The sequence below is a fragment of the Rhinolophus hipposideros genome (genome assembly GCF_964194185.1).
Source record: "Rhinolophus hipposideros genome assembly, chromosome: 6".
Taxonomy (NCBI): Eukaryota; Metazoa; Chordata; class Mammalia; order Chiroptera; family Rhinolophidae; genus Rhinolophus; species Rhinolophus hipposideros.
In genome coordinates, this window is record NC_138052.1 from 32,552,660 (window position 1) to 32,573,488 (window position 20,829).

A 20,829-nucleotide genomic window follows, 5' to 3' on the forward strand; every position below is an offset into this window, starting at 1 on the left:
TTTTAAACAGTAGCCAGATGCTGAAATTTGAATCAGGATGCGCAATTCAATCCTTGATTGACTGGATCATTCATTCGTTGGTCGAATATGCCTACTAAGTGTCAGAATCGATGTAGACGCACTGCTTATCTCTACTGTTGGAGGGAAGTGGGTCAGAAGTGACATAAGCCGTCTCCAGAGGCGTACAGATTGCCTTTGCTGCTGGAAGTCCTACACCCGCCGGGCCCTCCGGAGCCGGCGTGGTTTCGGCGTGCGGACACTTTGGGCAAAAACTACTGGTCCCGGCAGTCCGCGGGGCGAAGGGGCGGAGCCAGGCATTGAGTGGGGGCCGGGCTAGAGGGGGCATTGTGTCGGGAGCGCGGAGCTGCATTTGTCTGCTGGAGGTGCTCGCGGAGCGGGCGTTGTGTGCGGCGGCCCCAGGGCTGGAAGTGTCAGCGGTGGCGGAGGCCCGGCTGGGAGACCGAGTCAGAGGCGCCACGCACCCGCTGTCCGGGAGAGCTGGCAGGAAGAGGGGGTCCCAGCGGAGCAACATGCAGATAGGCGCCCGGCGCCCTGAAGACCCCTCCAGAGGAAAAAAGATCGGGGCGGCCCTGAGGCGGCGGGGAGCATGAGGGAGGCCGGGGGGCGGCTCGGCTCGGAGCGCTGCTAGGGACCGGTGCGCGCTGCACAGTCTCCGGGGCGCAGCAGAAAGCGGGGAGCCGGGCAGGTCGCCCCAGCGGGGGGGAGCCGGCCGCCGGGAGCTGTTCTGATTTCTGACGTGGACGCGAGGGGCCCGGAGCAGCCCCTGGCCCCGGCGTGCCGCCAACATGGGCAACGCGGGGAGCATGGATTCGCAACAGACGGATTTCAGGGCGCACAACGTGCCTTTGAAGCTGCCGATGCCGGAGCCAGGTGAACTGGAGGAGCGATTTGCCATCGTGCTGGTGAGTGTGCGGCGGCGACGGTCCGGCGCGGGGCCCCGGGCCGGGCAGCGCCTCTGACCCCAACTCCCTCCCCTTCTGCCCGCGCCGGGAGCGAGCCTCCTGTCCCAAGGGGGAGGCGCCCACCTTCCCCATTGTGGCCTCCCTAGCCTCACTCCTCTCCGCCCCTCTTCCAGCCCCCTGCGCTCTGCCCTCTTGGAGTCCCTAGATAGGGCCGGGGGCTCGGGGCAGACTGCCTGGCCAGCCCCGAACCCATTGTCTGGTGGGAGAGGCACCTCGCAGCGCGTGTGCCCAGGAGGTGCGGCGTGGGCGTGAAGGGTAGGTGGCGCGGGCCCGGGGAGGAGGGGGTGGCGAGCTGCTAAGGCTTTTTGTTTTATAAAAAAAAAGAAAGAGAAAGAAAGACATCCCCGCAAACCCCGAGTCTCTGTGGACCCTTCGGCGGGCTCCCAGCCCCGAGCCTGCTGAGTCCTCGGCAGATGGGTTCCTGTGGCCGGCCGCGATGGGTTCGTGTGGCCGGTGGTGGGCGGTGTGCCGAGAGGTGCGCTGGGGCGAACTTGGACGCGGACGATGCAGCTTGGCGGAGGGGAGCTCCCCCGAAAGAGAAAGAGGAAACCCGCGGTAGTGCGGAGCTCCTCTCCCTAAGCGAGAAGGGAGGCATCTGAAACCCGGGCGAGAGAGAAGCTTCGCCTCAGCGCGTTCCTTCTGGTCTTAAATCTTAAACCACAAAAATGTGCTGGTTTTCGGGGACGTGTTGCGAGCTGTTCTGACTCCAGGGGCGACCCCTCCCCTCCGACACCCCGCCAAATCCCCGGCTCCCTCGCGAAATCCGCTTCTCCTAGCTTGAAGGCTTCTCAAATCAAAGACACTGAAGACTCCCTTCTTTCTCCCGTTCCTGCTGGGACTAAGTTTCTGGGCCCCTCCCTGCCGAGCTTGTCAGTGCTGTGAGCTCAAGAGGGTGTGGCGGCCTCGCCCTAGCCCTAGCAAGAGTCTGTGCTACAGTTGATCCCCAGACTTCGATTTTTAGTGTCCCATCCTCTTTTAAGGGATGTTGGGGAACTGGGCAAGATCAGAAGCCTTCCTATTCCTTACACTTGTACGTTTCCCTTTTCCTCGTTAGTTACCTGTAAACGCTACAAAGCTAGGCAGCAAGAGAAACTTGTGCTCAAGGCAGCCAAATTTTGCGTCTGCCTGAGGGTTTTTGGCATGTAACTTCACAACCTTGGGAAAGGACCCCGAGTCTGAACACTGACTGGAACATTTAAATTGGCTATCTTCAGGACACTGAAAGGGGCTGGCTTAATATGGGGAATAATGTTCTGGATGGCAGGTTAGCTTTGTGTTGTTTGGGACAACAGAGCCTACAAGCTTTTTCAAACCACCAGGAACCGCTGGTGTGGCAGTTGGGAGATAGATGAGGCTGCCTGTCTTGCTTTGCATCATCTGTGATCTCCCACAGCTGCTCCCACCTTGTGCAAGATGGGACACTCTGAAATGAAACAGCATAGGCTTAATTACTTCTCAAGGCAGCCTGGGTGCATACTTGTCTTTCCAGAGACAAACGTTTTTATTCACAATCTCCTTCCTACCAGACAGACACATGGTTCTTACCCCTAGCTCTGGGTTTTGTCTTTCCATCCATGCAGTAGTGGTGGTGGTGTGTGTACTTGAAGTGGAAGGGCCGGTGAGCGACACAGGAAACCCAGATAACAATAATGCAGTTAAGTTCTGCTCAACAGGGATAGCATGCATGAGCTCTTAGTTACCCTGCTGATTAATAACACATGGTATGAATTACTCTTTAGGAAAAGTAATGTCTCATCATTAACATGTTGTATTTGTGTTACTATTAAGTTTAGCTGTCACAAGTTTAGTATGTAGATATTTATGATTCTATAATACATCACAAGCTCCTTGGGGCAATGGTTGGTTGTTGGGGCTACTTTACTGTGTGTCACACACCATTACTGGATGCAGTTTCTTTCATACTTGTTTACAATAGTCTAAGCCTATCAAAACAAACAAACAAACAAATAAAAAACAACCAAAAAAACACTAGGTTGACCATTTTTGAATAGAGACAAAGCTTTTGGGCAAGGACTCAGCTTGGGACCCTCTTGTTAGGGATGTACTGAGGCCCATTGGTGTAGTGTTTAATGTAATTATCCTTAGTCAGCTCCAGCTGCTCTTCGAAAACCTACAGGAGTAATTAAAAGGAATCTCTGTGGGTTGATAGAAGTTCAGAGTTATGGTCATTTCACTTGTCAGCTTTTTCCCGGTTGTACCTATGATGCTCCAGTTTTGCTCTTCATGAATTGCTTAAGAAATCAGCTCAAACCATTTAATTATGGAGATCAGGCTTGAAGACAGATTTTAGGTTGGCAAATTTTTAAGTATGGAGAAATTCTCTACCCTGATACAATGGGAGTCATTTTGGCATTAGTGATCCTAGTTTTATTCTTCTATATGATACAGGTCATATGTGTTTTGGAAGGAAAACCAGATAGTCATCCTGTACAGAAAATTATACATTCTCTTCATTGTAAGTATGGCTTACATCAATAACTAACAAGCCATTTCAGGCATGAAAAAGAATTCCTCCCACCTTCAAGCTCTAGAATATTTAAAGCATTGAGGAAGAGTAAGTAAAAATATATGGCAGAAGTCTATTTCTGAAAAATCTTGAGAGAACAAACCTACTCCATGACTGTCTCCCCAAACCGCCTATCAGTGTATATGAGTTAAATTGTATAAATCTAAAAAAATATGAAATTATGAATGGAAAGGTGAGAGGAGAGAATAAAAGATTGATGAATTAAGATCTGTGGAGGGGTAAACTTTAAAAAATAATTTTTTATAGGAAAATGAAATTTTTAAATAGAGATTTGTGTTAACTGAACTTCTGCTAATCAATGACTAGTAAACATGGGTCCAAATTTTAGGAGCTCAATCTTCCTTAGGAGAATCTACCCCTTTCTGAACTTGTCTTCAACATTATTGTAATAAGAGTTATAAAACATGTATTTCAGGGACAGGATTGCTGACTCTTTATATACATTAACTATTTGCGTCCTTGTCCCTCTCTTTCAGTTAGAGCTCTAAGTGATACTGTGCACAGGTGTGCTGTTACACTCTTCGATTGAAATGTTTCATAAAGTATACATTCATTGACTTCAACTTTTGTTCCTTTAGGGTGTGTATATTTTATGTAACATATTTATAGGTAACGTTGGCCTGTTTTTTGGGTCCTACATATTTATAATTAAGTATCCATGTGGCTCTCCATTATTAAACACTGTATAATTGTTGGGAACACACACACACACACACACACACACACACACACAGACTCACACTCACATGTCCTTTATTTTCAAAGATGACACTAAGAAGGTGAGTTTGGGTGTGATGAACAACTGATGGTCTTTGTCCAAAACTACCTCTTTCTATATTAGACTCTCCATAATATTCACTAATTTTTGGCTTGCAGTCACTGTCCCCCCAGTGCCTTTCTCAAAAAATTGTCCTAAGGATTCTTTGAGTTGCAGAGGAAAGGGTACTTTAAAGCCCTGTATCCTAGATGCTGTATCTCTGTGCGATATCAGCTCTCAGGTTGCTCAGCAAACAGATTTAAAAAGACAGATTAGGAAACGATGGTTTAGGGCAGTCTTACTATCTTATGTTTGATACCGGGAACTTCTTTGATAGGTGATTACTTTGAGTCAACTTCCTTTTTAGTTTTGTTTGTTTGTTTGTTTTTGCTTGCCCTGAGGTTGAATGCAGTCATTTTCCTTTAGGACGAAGTGGGAACATTTACTGAGCACCTACCGTGTTTCCCCGAAAATAAGACCTAGCCGGACCTTCAGCTCTAATGCTTTCTGTAGAGCAAAAATTAATAGAAGACCCAGTCTTATATCATATAAGATGTAGTCTTATAGTAAAATAAAACTGGGTCTTCTATTAATTTTTGCTCCAAAAGATGCATTAGAGCAGATTGACCAGCTAGGTCTTATTTTTGGGGAAATACAGCACTATGAGTATGCCCTATGCTTACATGTTCTCATTCAATCCTCACAATAACTCCAGCTATCAGCAACATTATAGATGAGGAAATAACGATTACCTAAATGATTACCTAATTCAATAGCCAATCTAGGATTTTTACCCAGATTGATTTGGATCTCTGTCTCCCCTCCCCACCCCTCGCTTATATAATACTTCCTTAGGCCTAGCACTGGGAAGGAAGAAAAAGGAGGGGGCTGGAACTAGTAGTAAAGTTATAACAAAAACAAAGCCAAAACAAAACCAAAACCTACATCTAGTAAATGCAAGTTTCAAACTGTATAAAATAGGCAGATATTTCTCACAGTGGTCAAAGTGAGGGGCACTTGATGTTTCTCTTTAGATGTGAAACACTTTGGCATCTTCACTCTGCTGTTCTATTTTCAGGCATGGAGTTAAAATATTGATTTGGTCTGAAAGTATACTCTTCAGTGTTTCCTAACCAGGCAGACTTGAACTACCTTGGTTGGGAAGTTAGGTTTTCCAAATCAGAGGGAAGAGGCCATCTGTCAGTGCAATGCATACACTCCAAATGTAATTACTTATGAAATGGACAAGGAAGGTCAAGTTTTAACATTTACATTGATCTCCCTCTGCAAGGTGTTATTCCCTTTCAACCACTTCCAAGGAAAGCTCTTGCCATAAAGTCTGCAAAGCAGATGGATGGGTCGTTAGGCCATCATCTAATGCATGCTGATTTGTTTTCTCACATCCTTTCTCCTGTTGTGAGGGAAAGGAGGTGGAGAAGCGGGTGGAGCATTGTCACTTTGAGCCAGTACAGTAATTCCCTAAACTGTTATTTTCCAGGATAGGAATATATGCTTAGGACTGCACTTATTATCTGGGTTCATTTCCTCCTCCCCCTAATAATACCAATATATTTACCATGTTTCCCCGAAAATAAGACCTAACTGGAAAATAAACCTTAGCATGATTTTTCAGGATGACATCCCCTGAACGTAATCCCTAATGCGTCTTTTGGAGGAAAAATTAATATAAGACGTGGTCTTATTTTCGAGGAAACACAGTAGTTATCTAAGAAGCTTATTAAAGGCTGTTCTCTGAATGCAAATGTTTGGCTCCAGTGAGAGACTGGCAGCAATCTAAACGGATGAGATCTGGGGGAGAAAATGTATGCATGCCCTTTAAGTGATAAGAAAATCACTTTTACTTGTGTCCTCTCATTTAGCAAACAGCATTGGCCTGGGGAGGCAGGAGATCTAGGTTCTAGAATTGTATCTGCTGCACCAGCTTGAGCAGGTTAAACTCTCTCCTCTTTCTCTGGTTCTTGATTTTCTTCTATAAGTAGGAACAAAATTTGATGCAATTATTAGGATAGACATGAGATTTTAAAGAATCATAGTATTTAACAGTGTAAAAATGTCCGGAACATAATATATTGTGCTCCATTAGCTGACTTCATATTCTGAAGCAGTTTTGTGTAGAAAAGTGTGTTAGCTGTATTCTATGTGGTCTAGAGAGTAGAATTTCCAGGGTTGCTGACAGAAAGTCACATTATCCTAAGGAAAAGTATTGTAGCATTTAGAGTTGTCAAAAAAATGAATAGTGAGCTCTCCATGAGAGTTGCTCAGACTGAAGTGGCATGAAAAATGCTGGTAATGGAAAGGTCTTTCCGAACCCAAGACATAGCTAGTGCATTATTGGCTGAGAGATAGGTACCTCTCTGAGCTGAGTCTGCCACGTGCAGGTTCTAGACACAGAATGAGGGCGCCTGAGAGAGGGGAAGGATCCCCTTGTAGGTTCCTCCTGGGCTCACAGAAGAAAAAGTATAAGCTCCTGTTTTTTTTGGAAGTTGATTCAACTTTACAAAACTGTTGCCTGAAGGGTTTGGTCTTAATGATGTGTGCTCTTCTTTCAGTACTTTGGGCTTGGGGAATAAGGACAAGGTGAAATGGACCCTCATATTTAAGCAAGTAATAGATGTTATGAAAGTGGCTAGTAAAAAAAGCACTGATTCCAGATGATTGTCTCTCTCCTTTGCAAGAGGGTGCTGGTACCTGCAATCCTCTTAGGAACAAAGCAGTGAATCTTGAGAGAAGAATGGACTGGAAGTGCTTAGGAAGGAGGGTGAGTTACAAACTGCAGCTGCTTGGCTCTTGCTTTCTTCAGTGGGGCATGTGTCCCCTTCCCCCCATCACAAGGAGTATGTACCCCGGCTATGGGTCATGGTGTCTGTAGAGAGGCTTCATGCACCTTCTTAGCTTTCACTACCGGAACACTGGGGACAGAGATAGCTCGCCTCTTGTCTTCCCTTGAAGATGGTGTCCGTTCAGACTGCAGGGTGATCTTCTCTTCTCCCTAGTCACCCCATCCTCTTCTCCAGAACCCTCTCTTTCAGCATAACACCAAGGACTATGCAGTTTCCAACAGATAAACTTTGGAAGCAATGTCTAGGGAAGAGCTGGTAGGCTGGAGAGCTGCCTTGTGGACGGTGATTCACCTAAGGCCAACGGCTGTGGGCCCAGCTGGCTAAGAATCCCTTATGTGGGAAGTACGAAGTTCCTATTTGACTGTATGAGGGTGTTTGAAATGTGCTTTCTTTTCACACTCTTAATAAACAAACCCAACACCACCCAAAGAAAAAAAAACCCAGAATAAAACATGATCATTGGCAGCAGCTCACAGGTAGCAAACTTTTTATAGTTTCTAGGACATACCAAAGGTGTTCCCCTCATCATATTTTCAGTGTTCTTGTGTGGTGTGAAACTGACCTTAGAGACCCTTATTTCACATGTAACCTTAGTCTACTTTCTTCTTTGCTGAAGGAACTTTGTTGCATTTATAAGCCCCTGTGTTTATTGCCACAGAAGCTGAAAGGTTTAAGGTGTTTAGACCCTGCCGTCTGCAGGGGTAACCTCCCTGACTGACTTCTGTTTGGTAAACTGTGCCCGTGACCTGGTTTAGACTAAAAACTTGTTGGCTTTGGGAAAGGTGTCACGTAGTTCACATTTTTGGCCCTGTGCCTGGTGCTGGGCACTGAGGTGTGGCTGGTGCCTGAAGGTAACAGATCTCACCTATCTCAGGTCCTGCCTTGAGTTGAAGATTTGCTCAGGAACAGGGACCTGATTTCTTTTCCTTGTGTTTCTGCCCCCGCCACTTCCCACCCGTGGAAGTTTGGCTGAGCTCTTTATTTAAGTAGGATAATGAAGTGATTGACAAGCTAAAGCAGTGGCTCTCAAACACTCCTGCACATTGGCATCACCTGGGAGACCCCAAAAATACAGATGCCAGGGTCTCCCAGAGATTCTGATAAATTTATCTGGAGTGTGACCTGAGCATCAGGATTTTTAAAGGCTCTTTAGGAGAGTTGAATGTGCAGCCTTGGTTGAAAGCCATTGTGCTGGAGGAGTGGGTTTTCCGTCTTTCTGCCTCCCCCAAACACCAAACAAACATAAGGGTTAAAACCACAGTGAAAAGAGCAGATGAGTGTAGGAGGGAAGGAATTGTTTAAGAGGTACCAGAAAATCTGGCAAATTAGGCAAAGAGGATAAGGGTGAAAAAAACAAAACGAAACTCCTAAAGAGGTTTGAAGCAACCAAAAGCACCCAGATGAGAAATATAGAATGAATCAAAGTCTGCTGAAGGTTAGAGAGACTTATTTAACTATTTAAGAAATGACCATCAAATAGGAAATAGAGTCAATGGAACTGTAACAGCCAATGTGATGTCAGAGGGGCAGTAGATTGGGGGAGGGGGGTTATCACTTAGTGAGGGGTGTAAATGTCTAATTAGTACATTGTTTTGTACATCTGAAACTAATAAAAACAAAAAATAATAAAGCATTTAAAAACAAACAAACAAACGAAAGAAATGACCATCAAATAATCATAGTGGAAGTTTGCAGAGAAAGTTATGTATGTGATAGCTAAAGAGTGAACAGTGACTCTGTAGTGTACTCTGGACTAGAACACTCAATAAATCAATTGTATTTTTGCTCAGGCCTCTATTCTCTAGCCTAAATGTTTGTTGGTTCAATGCAGGCCGTTTGCTTTGATCTCTGGTTTTACCATTTACAAAGACTTGATGAGCTTGGCTTCCTGGAATGAAATTCAAATACACTTGTGAAATGTAAACAACATTCATTTATTAAGAATTCTATAATCAAGGCAAATTGGCCTGCTTATATAAGCAATTAGCTTTGCGAATAGAAAGATAAGTAGGGATGATCGGTCAAGAATGAGCTGATTGTTCTCAATGCAAGACTCTAGTTACTCCATTAGTAGTTATAAGCAAGTAGACATTGCTCTTATTCAGTCTTTAGCATATGTGGTTTGGGGTTTGAGGACAGCATATGTGGTTTTCTGAGCTGAGAGGATAGAAGCAATTATTATCTCATTTTCGTCTAGAAATATAAATAAATCTTTCAAGGAAATGTAGGTTTATGACCAGACAGAACTTTCTAGTAATTGGAAATGGCGAGAGAAGGGATGGAATTAAATTGGAATATTAAAGAAGAAGAATGGAGTTTTATTTTTGGTGGGGAAGGTAAAGATGATGACTGTTGTACAATGGCAGAAAGATTGACAGTAATCGCATTTGCCTTCAGTGAATAATGTTATTATTATTTTGTATAGAGGAAGCATTAAGATAACTAATAGCAGGAGAAGTTGGATAGAACATGATTAGATTTGTATCATGGCAACACTCACTCAGTTTGCGCAGTGAGTTCAGTACTGCCAAATGTCTTATTTGTGAAAGCTGGGGAACCTAAGCGCAAAGGCCGGGAGAATCAGGTGAATAGCTTTACAGGTTCGTTTCCGTTCTGGCCCTTGCAGTCCCCAGTATGGTCAGCCTCATGGTTCTAACAAGGAAACTTTGCCTTTTTAACGATAAGGGGATATCTTGTCTCATCAGGATTCTTTATTCCCAAGAACTTCTGCCCAGTGAACCCAGGAAACCAGTTCAATCCAAATGCCTAGGGAACCGGATGCTATAAATTTGGATTGGTGATTCCCCAGGCCTTATCACAGGACATTATTTTATTGCCAGCTCATCAGACCATCCAGATGCCAACCTGGAGAGACCATTTAGAACTATGTGGCCTCCTGGGTTTGTGGAACCATTCAGCTTGCCAGTGTTCAGCCTCTCCAATGTGCTTTCACAGTAAAAGTTTTGAGTCTCAGGGAAAGTTTGAAAAGCATTTGTTTGGGTTACAATTCTGTAGATCATCTGTGCATTTACCAGATCCCGGTCCTCATGTAATGGAGTGATGCTTTAACATTAGACATCTATATGTTTGTCGTCTCACCAATAATTATCAGAAATTCCAAGGTTGGGTTCCTGTAATTTTTCTATTGGTAACAGAGAAATTAAAACATTTTTCCTAAGGATGAGAAAGAATCGTCTTTTCATTCATCCTAAAACTGAATCTTTTTATTGAAGAACAACATACAAACAGAAATGAGCCCATATCATTAAGTGTACCCCTTGGTGGGTTTTCACAAACTGAATTCACTGTGGTAACCAACCTCTCGATCAGGAATAAGAATGTTTCCCTGTTTTTCTTTAAACGTGGTTCGACTTGGCTCCTTCCCTTGCCAGCCACACTCACTCACCTGAACTTACTTTGCAAGTGGCTAGACTTACGTGGAGAAAAGGAGACCACAGGATTGTGCCTTGTGGTCTGATTGTAAACGACTCTAACCGTGAGGTTTCCACCACTTCCTTTGAGAGGTTTCCTCAGTCCAAGTAGGCCTGACCATCAGGAGGCACTGACATTGCAGCAGCTTCCTGTTGCTTTTGGTGATAGCATCACTGATAACCCTATTGGTCTTCCTTTTGTGTGTGTGTGTGTGTGTAGTAGCTCTGTTTTTCACAATACCGAGAAGACGACATTTTGGTTTGTGCTCCTGGAGTAAAGCATGAATGGGGAGGGATTTCCGTCATGAAAATGAGCATTTATAGTTTGGGCTTCAGTACTTGGAATTATGTACTTTCAGATACAAGTTTTATTTATTCACTCTCAAGCCTACGTTCTGGCCTTTAGATTTCGCCATCTTTCTTGATGGCTTCTTTTGAAAGATTAAAAGGTGTAATGTTGTGAATTTCGTCTTTTGGTTCAGTGTTCCCATCAAAGCTCTGCTCTGGTTTTCCAGACATACATCCCATTGAAAAGGCTCTTTGGCCATGTTTGTTAATGGTTTGCCTTCCATAGTCTTCTCTTGAGGCTCCTCATTGAAACCTTCCAATCTGTCCAGACCCAGCTCCTCTTTTGTTTTCTTCTGGGACCCTAACTTGGCTTTGGCTTTATCCCTGTCTACAGAACAGGCTTGCACTTTCCTTCCATTTGTCTTTTTTCATGGTGATGCTCCCACATGGAGGGTGCCGGAAAAAAAAAAAGTGTATACACAGTTTAAGAAAGGAAAAACCTATTAAATTGTAATACTCAATGTATACCAATAACACAAGATAAATACAAGTCATGCGTATACATTTTTTTGGCACCCTCAGTATTATGTGTTCCCTCTGCTTGTCTGCTTATTGAAAATATATCTAGCCTTCAGGGCTCTTTTGTAATCTCACCTCTTCCAAATGACCTCACAGACCCACATCCGCTTGGGAGAGATCGGGAAAACAATTCTCCTCTCTTTGATCTCTTTATATATAGTATGAGTAGTATGCATTATTTCTCCTACTCATGAGGCCCTTGATTAAATATCACCTTGCGTGAGGTGTGACTTGTAAAATGAGGGGCTGCTTTTATGTGTCGCTTTGTAGTCACTCATTACATTCTTAGCCATCTGTTTATGCCCCTGTTTTATTGGCTAGTTCACATTGTGGGCTCCTGGAAGGCAAGGATCACATCTTACAGGTCCTGGCACTTTTCCACATCCATGGCAGCACGGTGCTTCGTCCAGGGAAGGGGCTCAGCAGACAATTGCTGACTTGGTTAGAGAATGGTGCCCACTGAAACAGGGTCAGGGGTTGAGTCGCTCTCTGAGAACCTATTTAACTGACCACACTGGGCTGACTGTTAATTGCACATAATTGGCTTTTGTGTTGAAATGAAACTTTGTCACAGATTGTTACTCATCTTGGTATTCCCCACGTCACCTGACTGTAGTAGGTGCCTGAGTATACAAAGTGTTCAGGAGTAGTAAGCTGGCACCATGCTTCACCTGACTGCTTACAGGAAACTGGTGGATTAGGAGAAGAGAAGTAGGGTAGTTAAAATGGCCAAAACAAACCAGTAGTTTCTCACTTTCACTGAGCCAGATTGCTGTGTCATGTGCTGTCCCCACTGCATAGTAGCACAGTGGTGTAGGACTTTCTGAACGTAAAATGCCCTTCGTGATAAGTTATGTTTTTTTTTGCAGTGAGCCAAGTTTAACTGAGCAACATTCCTTATTGTGGCATTTTAGTGCTTTCCCGTTTGCAAAGTGCTTTCCAATTATGTTCTCTGAGTGTAAGAGTTCTTAGTAAATGAGTCAAATGGGGCATGAGGGTATGTGGCTTGAAGTTACATAGAAAAGTGGTGAAGTTTGTGAATCATTCCTGGGTCTTTTGTATTAAAACTCCAGGGGACATTCCACTGTACAAAAAGATAACTTTTATGTGCTCACTCATATTCTGTTCTGTCCTTTATGAGCATTATCTCTGATGCTCCTGGCAACCCTTGCAGGGAGAATACTATCTTCCTATTACTAAGGAGACATCAGCACAGTAAGGTGGCCGCTCCAAATGATGGCAGCAGGATTTGAACCCAGGCCTGTCAGCTGAGAGAACTTGCTTCTTTCTACTGTACTACACTGTGTTTTTCTTCTGAGTTAGATAGACGGTGTCATTGTATGTATGTTTCTTGTTCTTCGTTCTTCGTATACTTTCTGGACTAAATTCATTGATTTCCACAGTATCTATACTTTGTCTGTATGAGTCCGGCGTCACTATAGCTGTCGGTACACTAAGTTCTCAGGGTTCAGAGGAAGGTGCCATTTCTATATTTTGAGTGTTCAGAAGAAGTTTCCTGGGAATAGGAAGTAGAGAGATAGAACTTGTTCCCAACGACTGTGAGACAATTTATTCTACACTCTGCAGTTTTGCCCATTTGTCACTGCTTAAAAAGGACTTCTATTTTTAGAAGCTACTTACTATGTGCCAGGCAATGTCGTAGGCACTGGAGGATGCCGTGCTGCACGAAGACTACCAATCATCTGCCCTTGAGGAGTTTACAGTGTAGTGATGGGAGAGGGCTGTGGGGGGGCCAGACATGAAAGGGGCACACAGATATATGAATGGATCAGTTCTGATGCTGCAAAGTGCTGTGAGAAGAAGAATCCAGGATAATGGGAGGTGGTGCCCATCCTCTTGGTTAAGATCTGAACGATGTAGTGTGTGGAGATCAGGGTAAGGGACCCCAAGTAGAAGTAGCCTGGGTTCCATTTGTTTTTCCCCCTGCTGGCCCAGGATGGGGCTCCACTGAGCCTGGAACAAATGGAGGGCACGGCATGTGGAATGGACTCAGCCCAGTGGACATGTACTCAGACCTCACCTGAGGGGAGACCTCAAAGTGGAGGTGCACGAGTCTATTTCTTTTGTCTTCACTGAGCTGTTTCTTGTAAGTGGCTTTGTGCAGTCACAGTTCTGCCACGTGTGAAATTCAAATGCTTTCTACCACATGATGGTTGCAGCCTTGTCACTGTTCTAGACCCATGGAACACACAGTGTGAGAATGGAATGTTTGATGATTGTGAACATTTGCCCTTGTAAGCAAAGGCCTTTTGACGGCTGGTACATGGAATAGCCCTTTTATATATGCATAGGTCGACATGTGTCCAGCAAGGTACAAAGAACTTTCTTTTTTGCTGTAACTTACTACTAGTTTGTTGCTCATATTTTGTCCTTTTAAAGTTTAAAGGCATGTAAGAGATTTTTTTCTTTTTTACTCTGAAGTTAAAAATAAAAGTTGTGTATTGTTAAAATGATCCCTAAAATTCCATCAGGTGCCCATAAAGGTCCATACAGTAAGCACAGTTTTGGATCTACAACCCTAGAAAGTAATACTTATGCAAGTTAAAGTTTGAGAACCGCTGAGTTTGACTAAAGGAAAAGCCACAAGCGAAAAGTCTATGGTTATCTGGGCATTCTGACCGTTCATTCTGCTTCTAACCCTCAAACCTCTGGCAGAGCCTGGAAAGTGGCTGGAGAATGCTAACATCTTCCTGCCTGTCGATTTACTCCATTCAATATCACATTAAGTCTTTAAATACATATTTATGTTTTTGTTTCTTATGAGGATTTTAAGGCCTGCTTTAAGTTAATTGTGGGTTTGAGGCAGGCACAGCAATAATAACAATATAATTACCTATTGTGCATTTCTTCAATCACTTCAGTAAACATGAAAGGTAGCTCTGGATACCTGGAAGGTAGGTGTCATCTCTGCTTCTTATACCAGAAACTGAGGCTTAGAGGAGGTAAGGGACTTGCTTGAGGACACATTTCTAGAAGGCATTGGAGCTGAAAAGCAACTTCGTGGACTCTGAAGCTGTGCTCCTAACATACTGTTTTGATTCCAAATTACAAAAATACCAGCATGATAAATATAAATGTGTAATGGTTCAAAGTAAATTAAAGGCCTTGTGAGGGTATGCTCAGTATCTTTTCAGCTTGTATTAATTTTGTTGGTGTATGCTCAGAACTAACAGCAGCTATATATACTTCAAAAAATAAAGTAAAGATAAAATAAAAACTGGATGAATAAGCTACTGTCCACTGTTGAAAGAGTAGAGGCCAAAAAAGCTTGTGATCAAATTTGGCATTTTTCTAGTAACAGTTGTCCTCTGAAGGCTTTCTGAAGGCTCTCTTTCAGACAACTGCGTCTGAACCTTTGTGTTTTTAAATGTCCCTACTAAAATGGCTGTGTTGTTACAGCTTAGTAAGCCTTTTGATCGGCCCTCAGTGATAACCTATAGGCTTGGATTTCCTTGTGAGGGGAACAACTGTTATTATCTTGTATTAGCAGGCTTTATGTTGGGGTTGCTTATTTAATAAACAAATTCCATGTAATCCCATCCATCCATCCAGTCATTCAACAAATGTTTCCTTTGGGTGTTTGCTCCAAGCCAAGCACTGTTAAGATGCTGGGACACAGGTGAATAAAGCATCATTTCTATCTTTGAGGAGTTAGCTGCCTGGTGGAAGAGATAGGCATGAAGGTGAAAATAATAGGGTTTTTAAAGGCATGTATCATATGTATGTGCTTTGTATATAATGCACTATGGAAGGACATATTAAGGTTAAAGTGTTGTAGCATTTTAGGCTAATTTGAGAAATCAAGACAAGTCAATAAATTTGGGTGAACGTTGTCATTCATAAAGCACCGATGAAATGAATTCTGCTCTGCCTGAATGCTTAAAGATTTAGGTGTATGTGTGTAAGTGCACGTGTGCAAACACCTTGGAAGAATCTGGTAAAAAAATGCTAATTTTTAGAGACAGCCTTTCACATGGTAGAGCATTCTGCTCCGAAGAGTAACTGACTATGAGGCATACCATGTTTCCCAGAAAATAAGACCGAGCCTGACCATCAGCTGTAATGCATCTTTTGGAGCAAAAATTTATGTAAGACCTGGTATTTATATGATATTATATGATAATATATTATATTTATTATATATTATATTATAAAAAACCCGGTTTTATATTACAGTAAAATGAGACCAGGTCTTATATTCATTTTTGCCCCAAAAGTTGCATTAGAGCTGATGGTCTGGCTCGGTCTTATTTTCGTGGAAACACGGTATTACTCCGAGGTTGCAGGCATCAGAAAGTGAACGTCTGCTACGCTCACTTCACTAGAAAACTGGCAGTCTTCTCCAAAACTTATTATAGGTAGTAATGGCACGGGACCATTAGGACCCAGAATGAGCGTTTAACTGAACTATGACAACAAGGCGAGTTTGAAAACATGCTTGTTTCTGAGCACAGGCTGTAGAACTCAACCTGAGTGTGAATCTGGACATTGTTGCTTGCCGGTGGAGGGATCCCTCTAAGAAGCCTAGTTAGCCGAGCCTGTCGTCTGAGTTCAAGAACACCCTCTGTGGCCTGTTGGGAAGCTTAGATGCTGCTGCTTAGTGGTCTGGTTGTGGCGCTTGGGTAAGCATTTTACACAAGGTGGTGGTTCTGATTATTTTGCACTCCTTTAATTTGCCTTTATTAAAGCATGAATTTTTAGGGTCAGGCTGTGGACGCTAAGGGGGCTTTAGTGAAGTCACCATCAACCGCCATGTGAAGAGCGCCCCGAATTGAAATGATAGTGGCTTATGCTTGTGACTCACACCTTTAGATGGCACTCACTGACCTTCCTTCCTATGTGCGTATTTCCAAAGGCCTGGTCCATTGTATGCAGCCTCTACTTGGGTGTTTTATCTTGTCTCCTGTGTCTTTTGTGCTGTTTAGAAAAGAAGAGCCTGGTGTTTCAGAGCCTTGCACCATTCCATTTCAGAGCCTAATGGCAGTGGTAGCATTTTCATAACTGGAGCAGACAACCACCATCCAATGTACAACAGTATGACTGTGAACCCCCTAAGCAGTTCATTCACAGAGAAAATACATTCAAGTTGTGACCAGCTGGGCCTCGAAGAAACTGCTGTTGAAGTTTTGTTTGGCTCCAGCTCCATTCTGGGATGGATGGAGTCATTTGGGCTTTTTTCTAAATTCCAATCCTGGTGAAAAAGGATTGTGCGTAATTTGTGCGTAGATAGCCTTCTGTTTGATTTGATTGAGATAAGGGCATTTTTAAATGAAATCTTCATCTTTGTTTCAAATCAAGATTACAGTGCCATCTGACTTGATCTAGGAAACAAAGTATTAAGTCGTTATATGTTGCATTCTTCCAGTAACCCCTTGCTGTATTCCACCCCCCCAGAAGGTTTTTTATTCATTGATTTGAGTTTCATCCTACACAGTCTTGCTGAATCAGACAGAGCTAATGAAATAGACCAGTTCGAAATCAAATCAGTACATTACGACCATCCAGAAAAGAGCACCTCAAGTTTTCTGAAGATGATTTTTACATACTCTTCTGTTACTTACTTTCCAGCGAGGAAAATTTCTCTTATTCTCTCAGCTGATAAATGTCATTTTTGGTCTAAATTTTATAGTGGCATTCTACTATTTAAAGTTACTAATATAAAAGAATGTTTGATAGAACTCTCAGAATAGTACGAAATAAAATTCCTTGTTCTCAGACCCATGAGGGCTGTTAAATCTGTGGGCTGATGCTGCATGCATGTTTTTCTTCATGCCCTATTTCCATATCAAATAGCCTCAGTTTCTGGAATTTAAGAATGAAGGTATGAACCCAATCTGTCGTCTTCTGGTGGCATTTATTGTAGACTTTAGCTCAGAATTGCATGAAAGGAAGCAATAAGTCAACTCTAAGAAGGTCCAGATGAAAAGGATTATAACTTGGTACAAAAATATTAGCATGCCCAGCCCTGTGTGACTGGCTGTGTGACTCATTCCTTTTGGAGTATCCATTCGGACAGCTTTTTCGAGTCATACATCAATCACAATATTGATATTTTTGGCGGGGTACTAGATTTTACCCTAATGCTCACACCGGTAACTGCCAAAAGTGAACAAAGAGGAGAATTACAAATGAAACATAACAGTGTCACAAACGTTTTTCCTGAGCAGAAACAAACTTGGGAGTTAGAGGATGTCTTTTTTGATGCCCCAAGAAAACTATTGCTTTATCGCAATGAAAAGTAAGCCCTCTTAGGTCATTCCAGTCTTTGGCTCTAGGAACTATTCTTAAGTTTCCATTCAGGAGTTTTCCTTTCCAAACCTTCTCCCCTGTCATCCAGGAGTTTATATTTCTACCCTAGGGATAATTCTTTTAGGACTTAAGGCTTTTCTCATGATGTCCTGGTGACTAAGCTTGCTTTGGGATCACTCCACCCTGTCCCGCATATGGTCCTTCTGGGAAGAAACTCCCATGCACTTCAAAGGAGCAGCAGAGACACAGGGTGTATCTAGAAATGAAAATTTGACCCTTTGTCTCTCTCCTTTTCATCTCTCTCTTGTGTCGGCATCCTTCCCTTCTGTGCAAACAGACCCTTGTAATTGTTGTTAAATGGTTTGCATCACTGCCCCAGATAGGATGTGCTGTCATTTCATGCAGACATCTCCTTTCCTACAATTTAATGCTGTAAAATGCGTGTGTACTTTGCTGCATGTGTACTTCAATACGAGAAATAGTTCTAATGGATATGTTCTTAATGAAGTCAGCCCCCCCCATTACAGACGAGTCAGATAAAATACTCATCTACATAAAGAAATAAAACGATACAGCTACCGTCCAAGTTTCTCTGTCCTCGTTTCCTCCCTTCCCTGCATGTGTCATTCCTATGCACATTCGGCAAAAATAATTTACAGTTGTTTGCGTTTGTGGAACTGGTCTCGTACCCACGTGTACTTTTGAATCTCTATGCATTTGGTTTGAGAAGTCGTCATGTTGATGCATGTAGCTTTAGGCCGTTTCATTTGTGAATCACATTCGTTGAAGGAATGTACCATAAGTTATTTACAGTTGGTCCTCATCATTCCTGGAGTCTGGATTGGCAAACTTGCCTATTTGGTGAAACTTCTCCCCAAATTGACACTTGCAAGTGTTTTTGTGGTCATTCATGAATCACAGAGTGGTGACAAATCTGAGTTACCTGATGTGCAGTTTCTCAACTGAGGTCAAGCAAAGTGACTGTCTCCAAGCATAGTGCTGAAATGCTGTGTAGTGTCCCTAAGTGCAAGAAGACTGAACCGTGACTGAGGGAGAAAACTGGAGCTTTCTTCAAGCACGAGCTAGAGAGCTGTTAGCTTTAAGTTCAAAGTTAGTGAATCAACAATATATATTAAATAAGGTGTCTTTAAACAGAAACACACATAACATAATTTTATTTGTTGAGGTGATCAGAGGCTCGCGGAAACCTCACCCTGTATTTCTCCCCTAGGAACAGTGGTTCAGTATTTGCTAATTCAGTGTTTCCTGTGACTTCCTACGACATGACCGTTGTGAATAATGAGAATCAACTTTCTCTTACCCTGCTGATGTTCGTTTAAGGTTATTTACAATTTCTTATTACAAGTAATGTTACAATCATAACCCTTATCTATGTCACTCGCTGCACAGGTGTAAGTTTCCGAAGGTTATACACATAGAATTTCAGTAGCTGGGTCCTAGGTATGCCCATCTTCAACTTGAGTGGTTATTGTTCAAGCTCTCTAGAGTGGTTTTTTACCTTGGGGTAGTTGATATTAACGGGGTTTGTGCCCCCTAATCTATCCAGATTATGCCTACATAGCAGAGAATTAACAAATATATTTTATCGCCTGCCTGGTACTAAAGATGATGAGTAATAGCAGTGAGCTGTCATCCAGGAGTTTATATTTCTGGTGATAAGATTTAGAAACATAAAACAAATGAAACTGTTTAAACTTCCTGTTTAAGATGAATGTAGACTGAGTTTGTTTGCTTAATGTAATAATAGAACCCCCTTTAAGTCACTGATAGTGTCATTGTTTTTTGGAGATACTTCTTCCTAGTCAGGTGAATGAAATGTATGAGATGTTCATAGTAAGGTGAATGAATGAGAATAATTGCTGCCTCATTTCTTAGAATCAGTAACTTATTAACAAATGATCTGTACTTTATCTTTTGAAAGGTAAATATTGATGGCCTATTCTGAAAGAATTAAGATTATTATTTGAATCAGTATCTTTCTAGTTCTTGACTGCAACCTATGCTAAAATACATTTTATGTTCACAGCCCAATATATAAAAGTTCTGTCGATCCGAATAAAAAACAAAGTAAGTTTTCATAAAACAATACTTATCTTTACTAAGTGGACTCCAGTTTCTATACCATTCTATTCTTTTAAAATATGGTTTTCTTGCGGCAGCCGGTTAGCTCAGTTGGTTAGAGCACTGTGCTCTTAACAACTAGGTTGCTGGTTCAATCCCTGCATGGACCACTGTGAGCTGTGCCCTGCACAACTAGATTGAAACAACTACTTGCTTTGGAGCTGATAGGTCCTGGAAAAATACACTTAAAGAAAAAATAAAGAATATATGTATATATGTGTGTGTGTATGTGTATATATATATATATGGTTGTCTTATTTTAGATGGAAAAGATGCTCTATCTGATTAAATTCCAGAAATTGTTTGTAATCCCCATTGAAGCAACATAGTCAGATATCCTTTCACCTCCTTAGCTCATAAAGTCCACACCAAAGAAATTGTTTACTCTTTAGATTTGATCATGAGACTTCCTTAGGTCTTTGATGAGTTGCCAATGTCTCTTCCTTGTGGTTATGCTATATTTGCTTTATAAAATTTTGACTGCATACTGATCAGCAGAGAAGAATTAAGAGCCAAGAAGATATTGGGAAGAGGGTTTAATTGTAGCAGGTATGTTAATATATTTAGGTCTGTAACTTCTTTTTTCTCCCCCTAGAAAAACATCTGGAAAATAATACACTTAGAAAGTAAAGGAAACCTATTTTTATTCCTTGAGTCTCCTGGGTTTTGCATATGTGGTGGGAATCTGGATAATGATAACACAGTTTTGCAAATTGTTTTTTGAAATTTAGCTTGTTGTCTTCAACTAAATATTTACTCGATGAAATGCTCTCACTTAAAATAAGAATGAGAAACCAAAATAAGAGTCGTCAGTTTGGGTGTCCTGCCTTGTTTGTGGGTGTCTTCTGGGGTTTTTGCTTTGTTTCAAGTGTACGTCAACTTTCTAATAACTTTATAGGTAATGGTCCTCATTATGTTTATATTTCAACCACACCTGAAAATATTATCACAGTGGAAGGTGGTTTGATAT

At 42.3% G+C, this 20,829-nt stretch overlaps 1 protein-coding gene across 7 annotated transcripts in view; it reads left to right on the top strand.

Moving 5' to 3' along the window:
* The first annotated feature begins 352 nt into the window (after window positions 1–352).
* The window catches only part of FMNL2 (formin like 2), a 283,998-nt gene continuing 263,521 nt past the window's right edge, over window positions 353–20,829 (top strand). For all 7 annotated transcript variants that reach the window (XM_081051468.1, XM_081051471.1, XM_081051467.1 and 4 more), the window contains exon 1: window positions 353–923. In XM_081051468.1, the coding sequence (XP_080907594.1) occupies window positions 807–923 (117 nt within the window). In that variant the 5' untranslated portion in view covers window positions 353–806. The remainder of the gene's footprint in view (window positions 924–20,829) is intronic.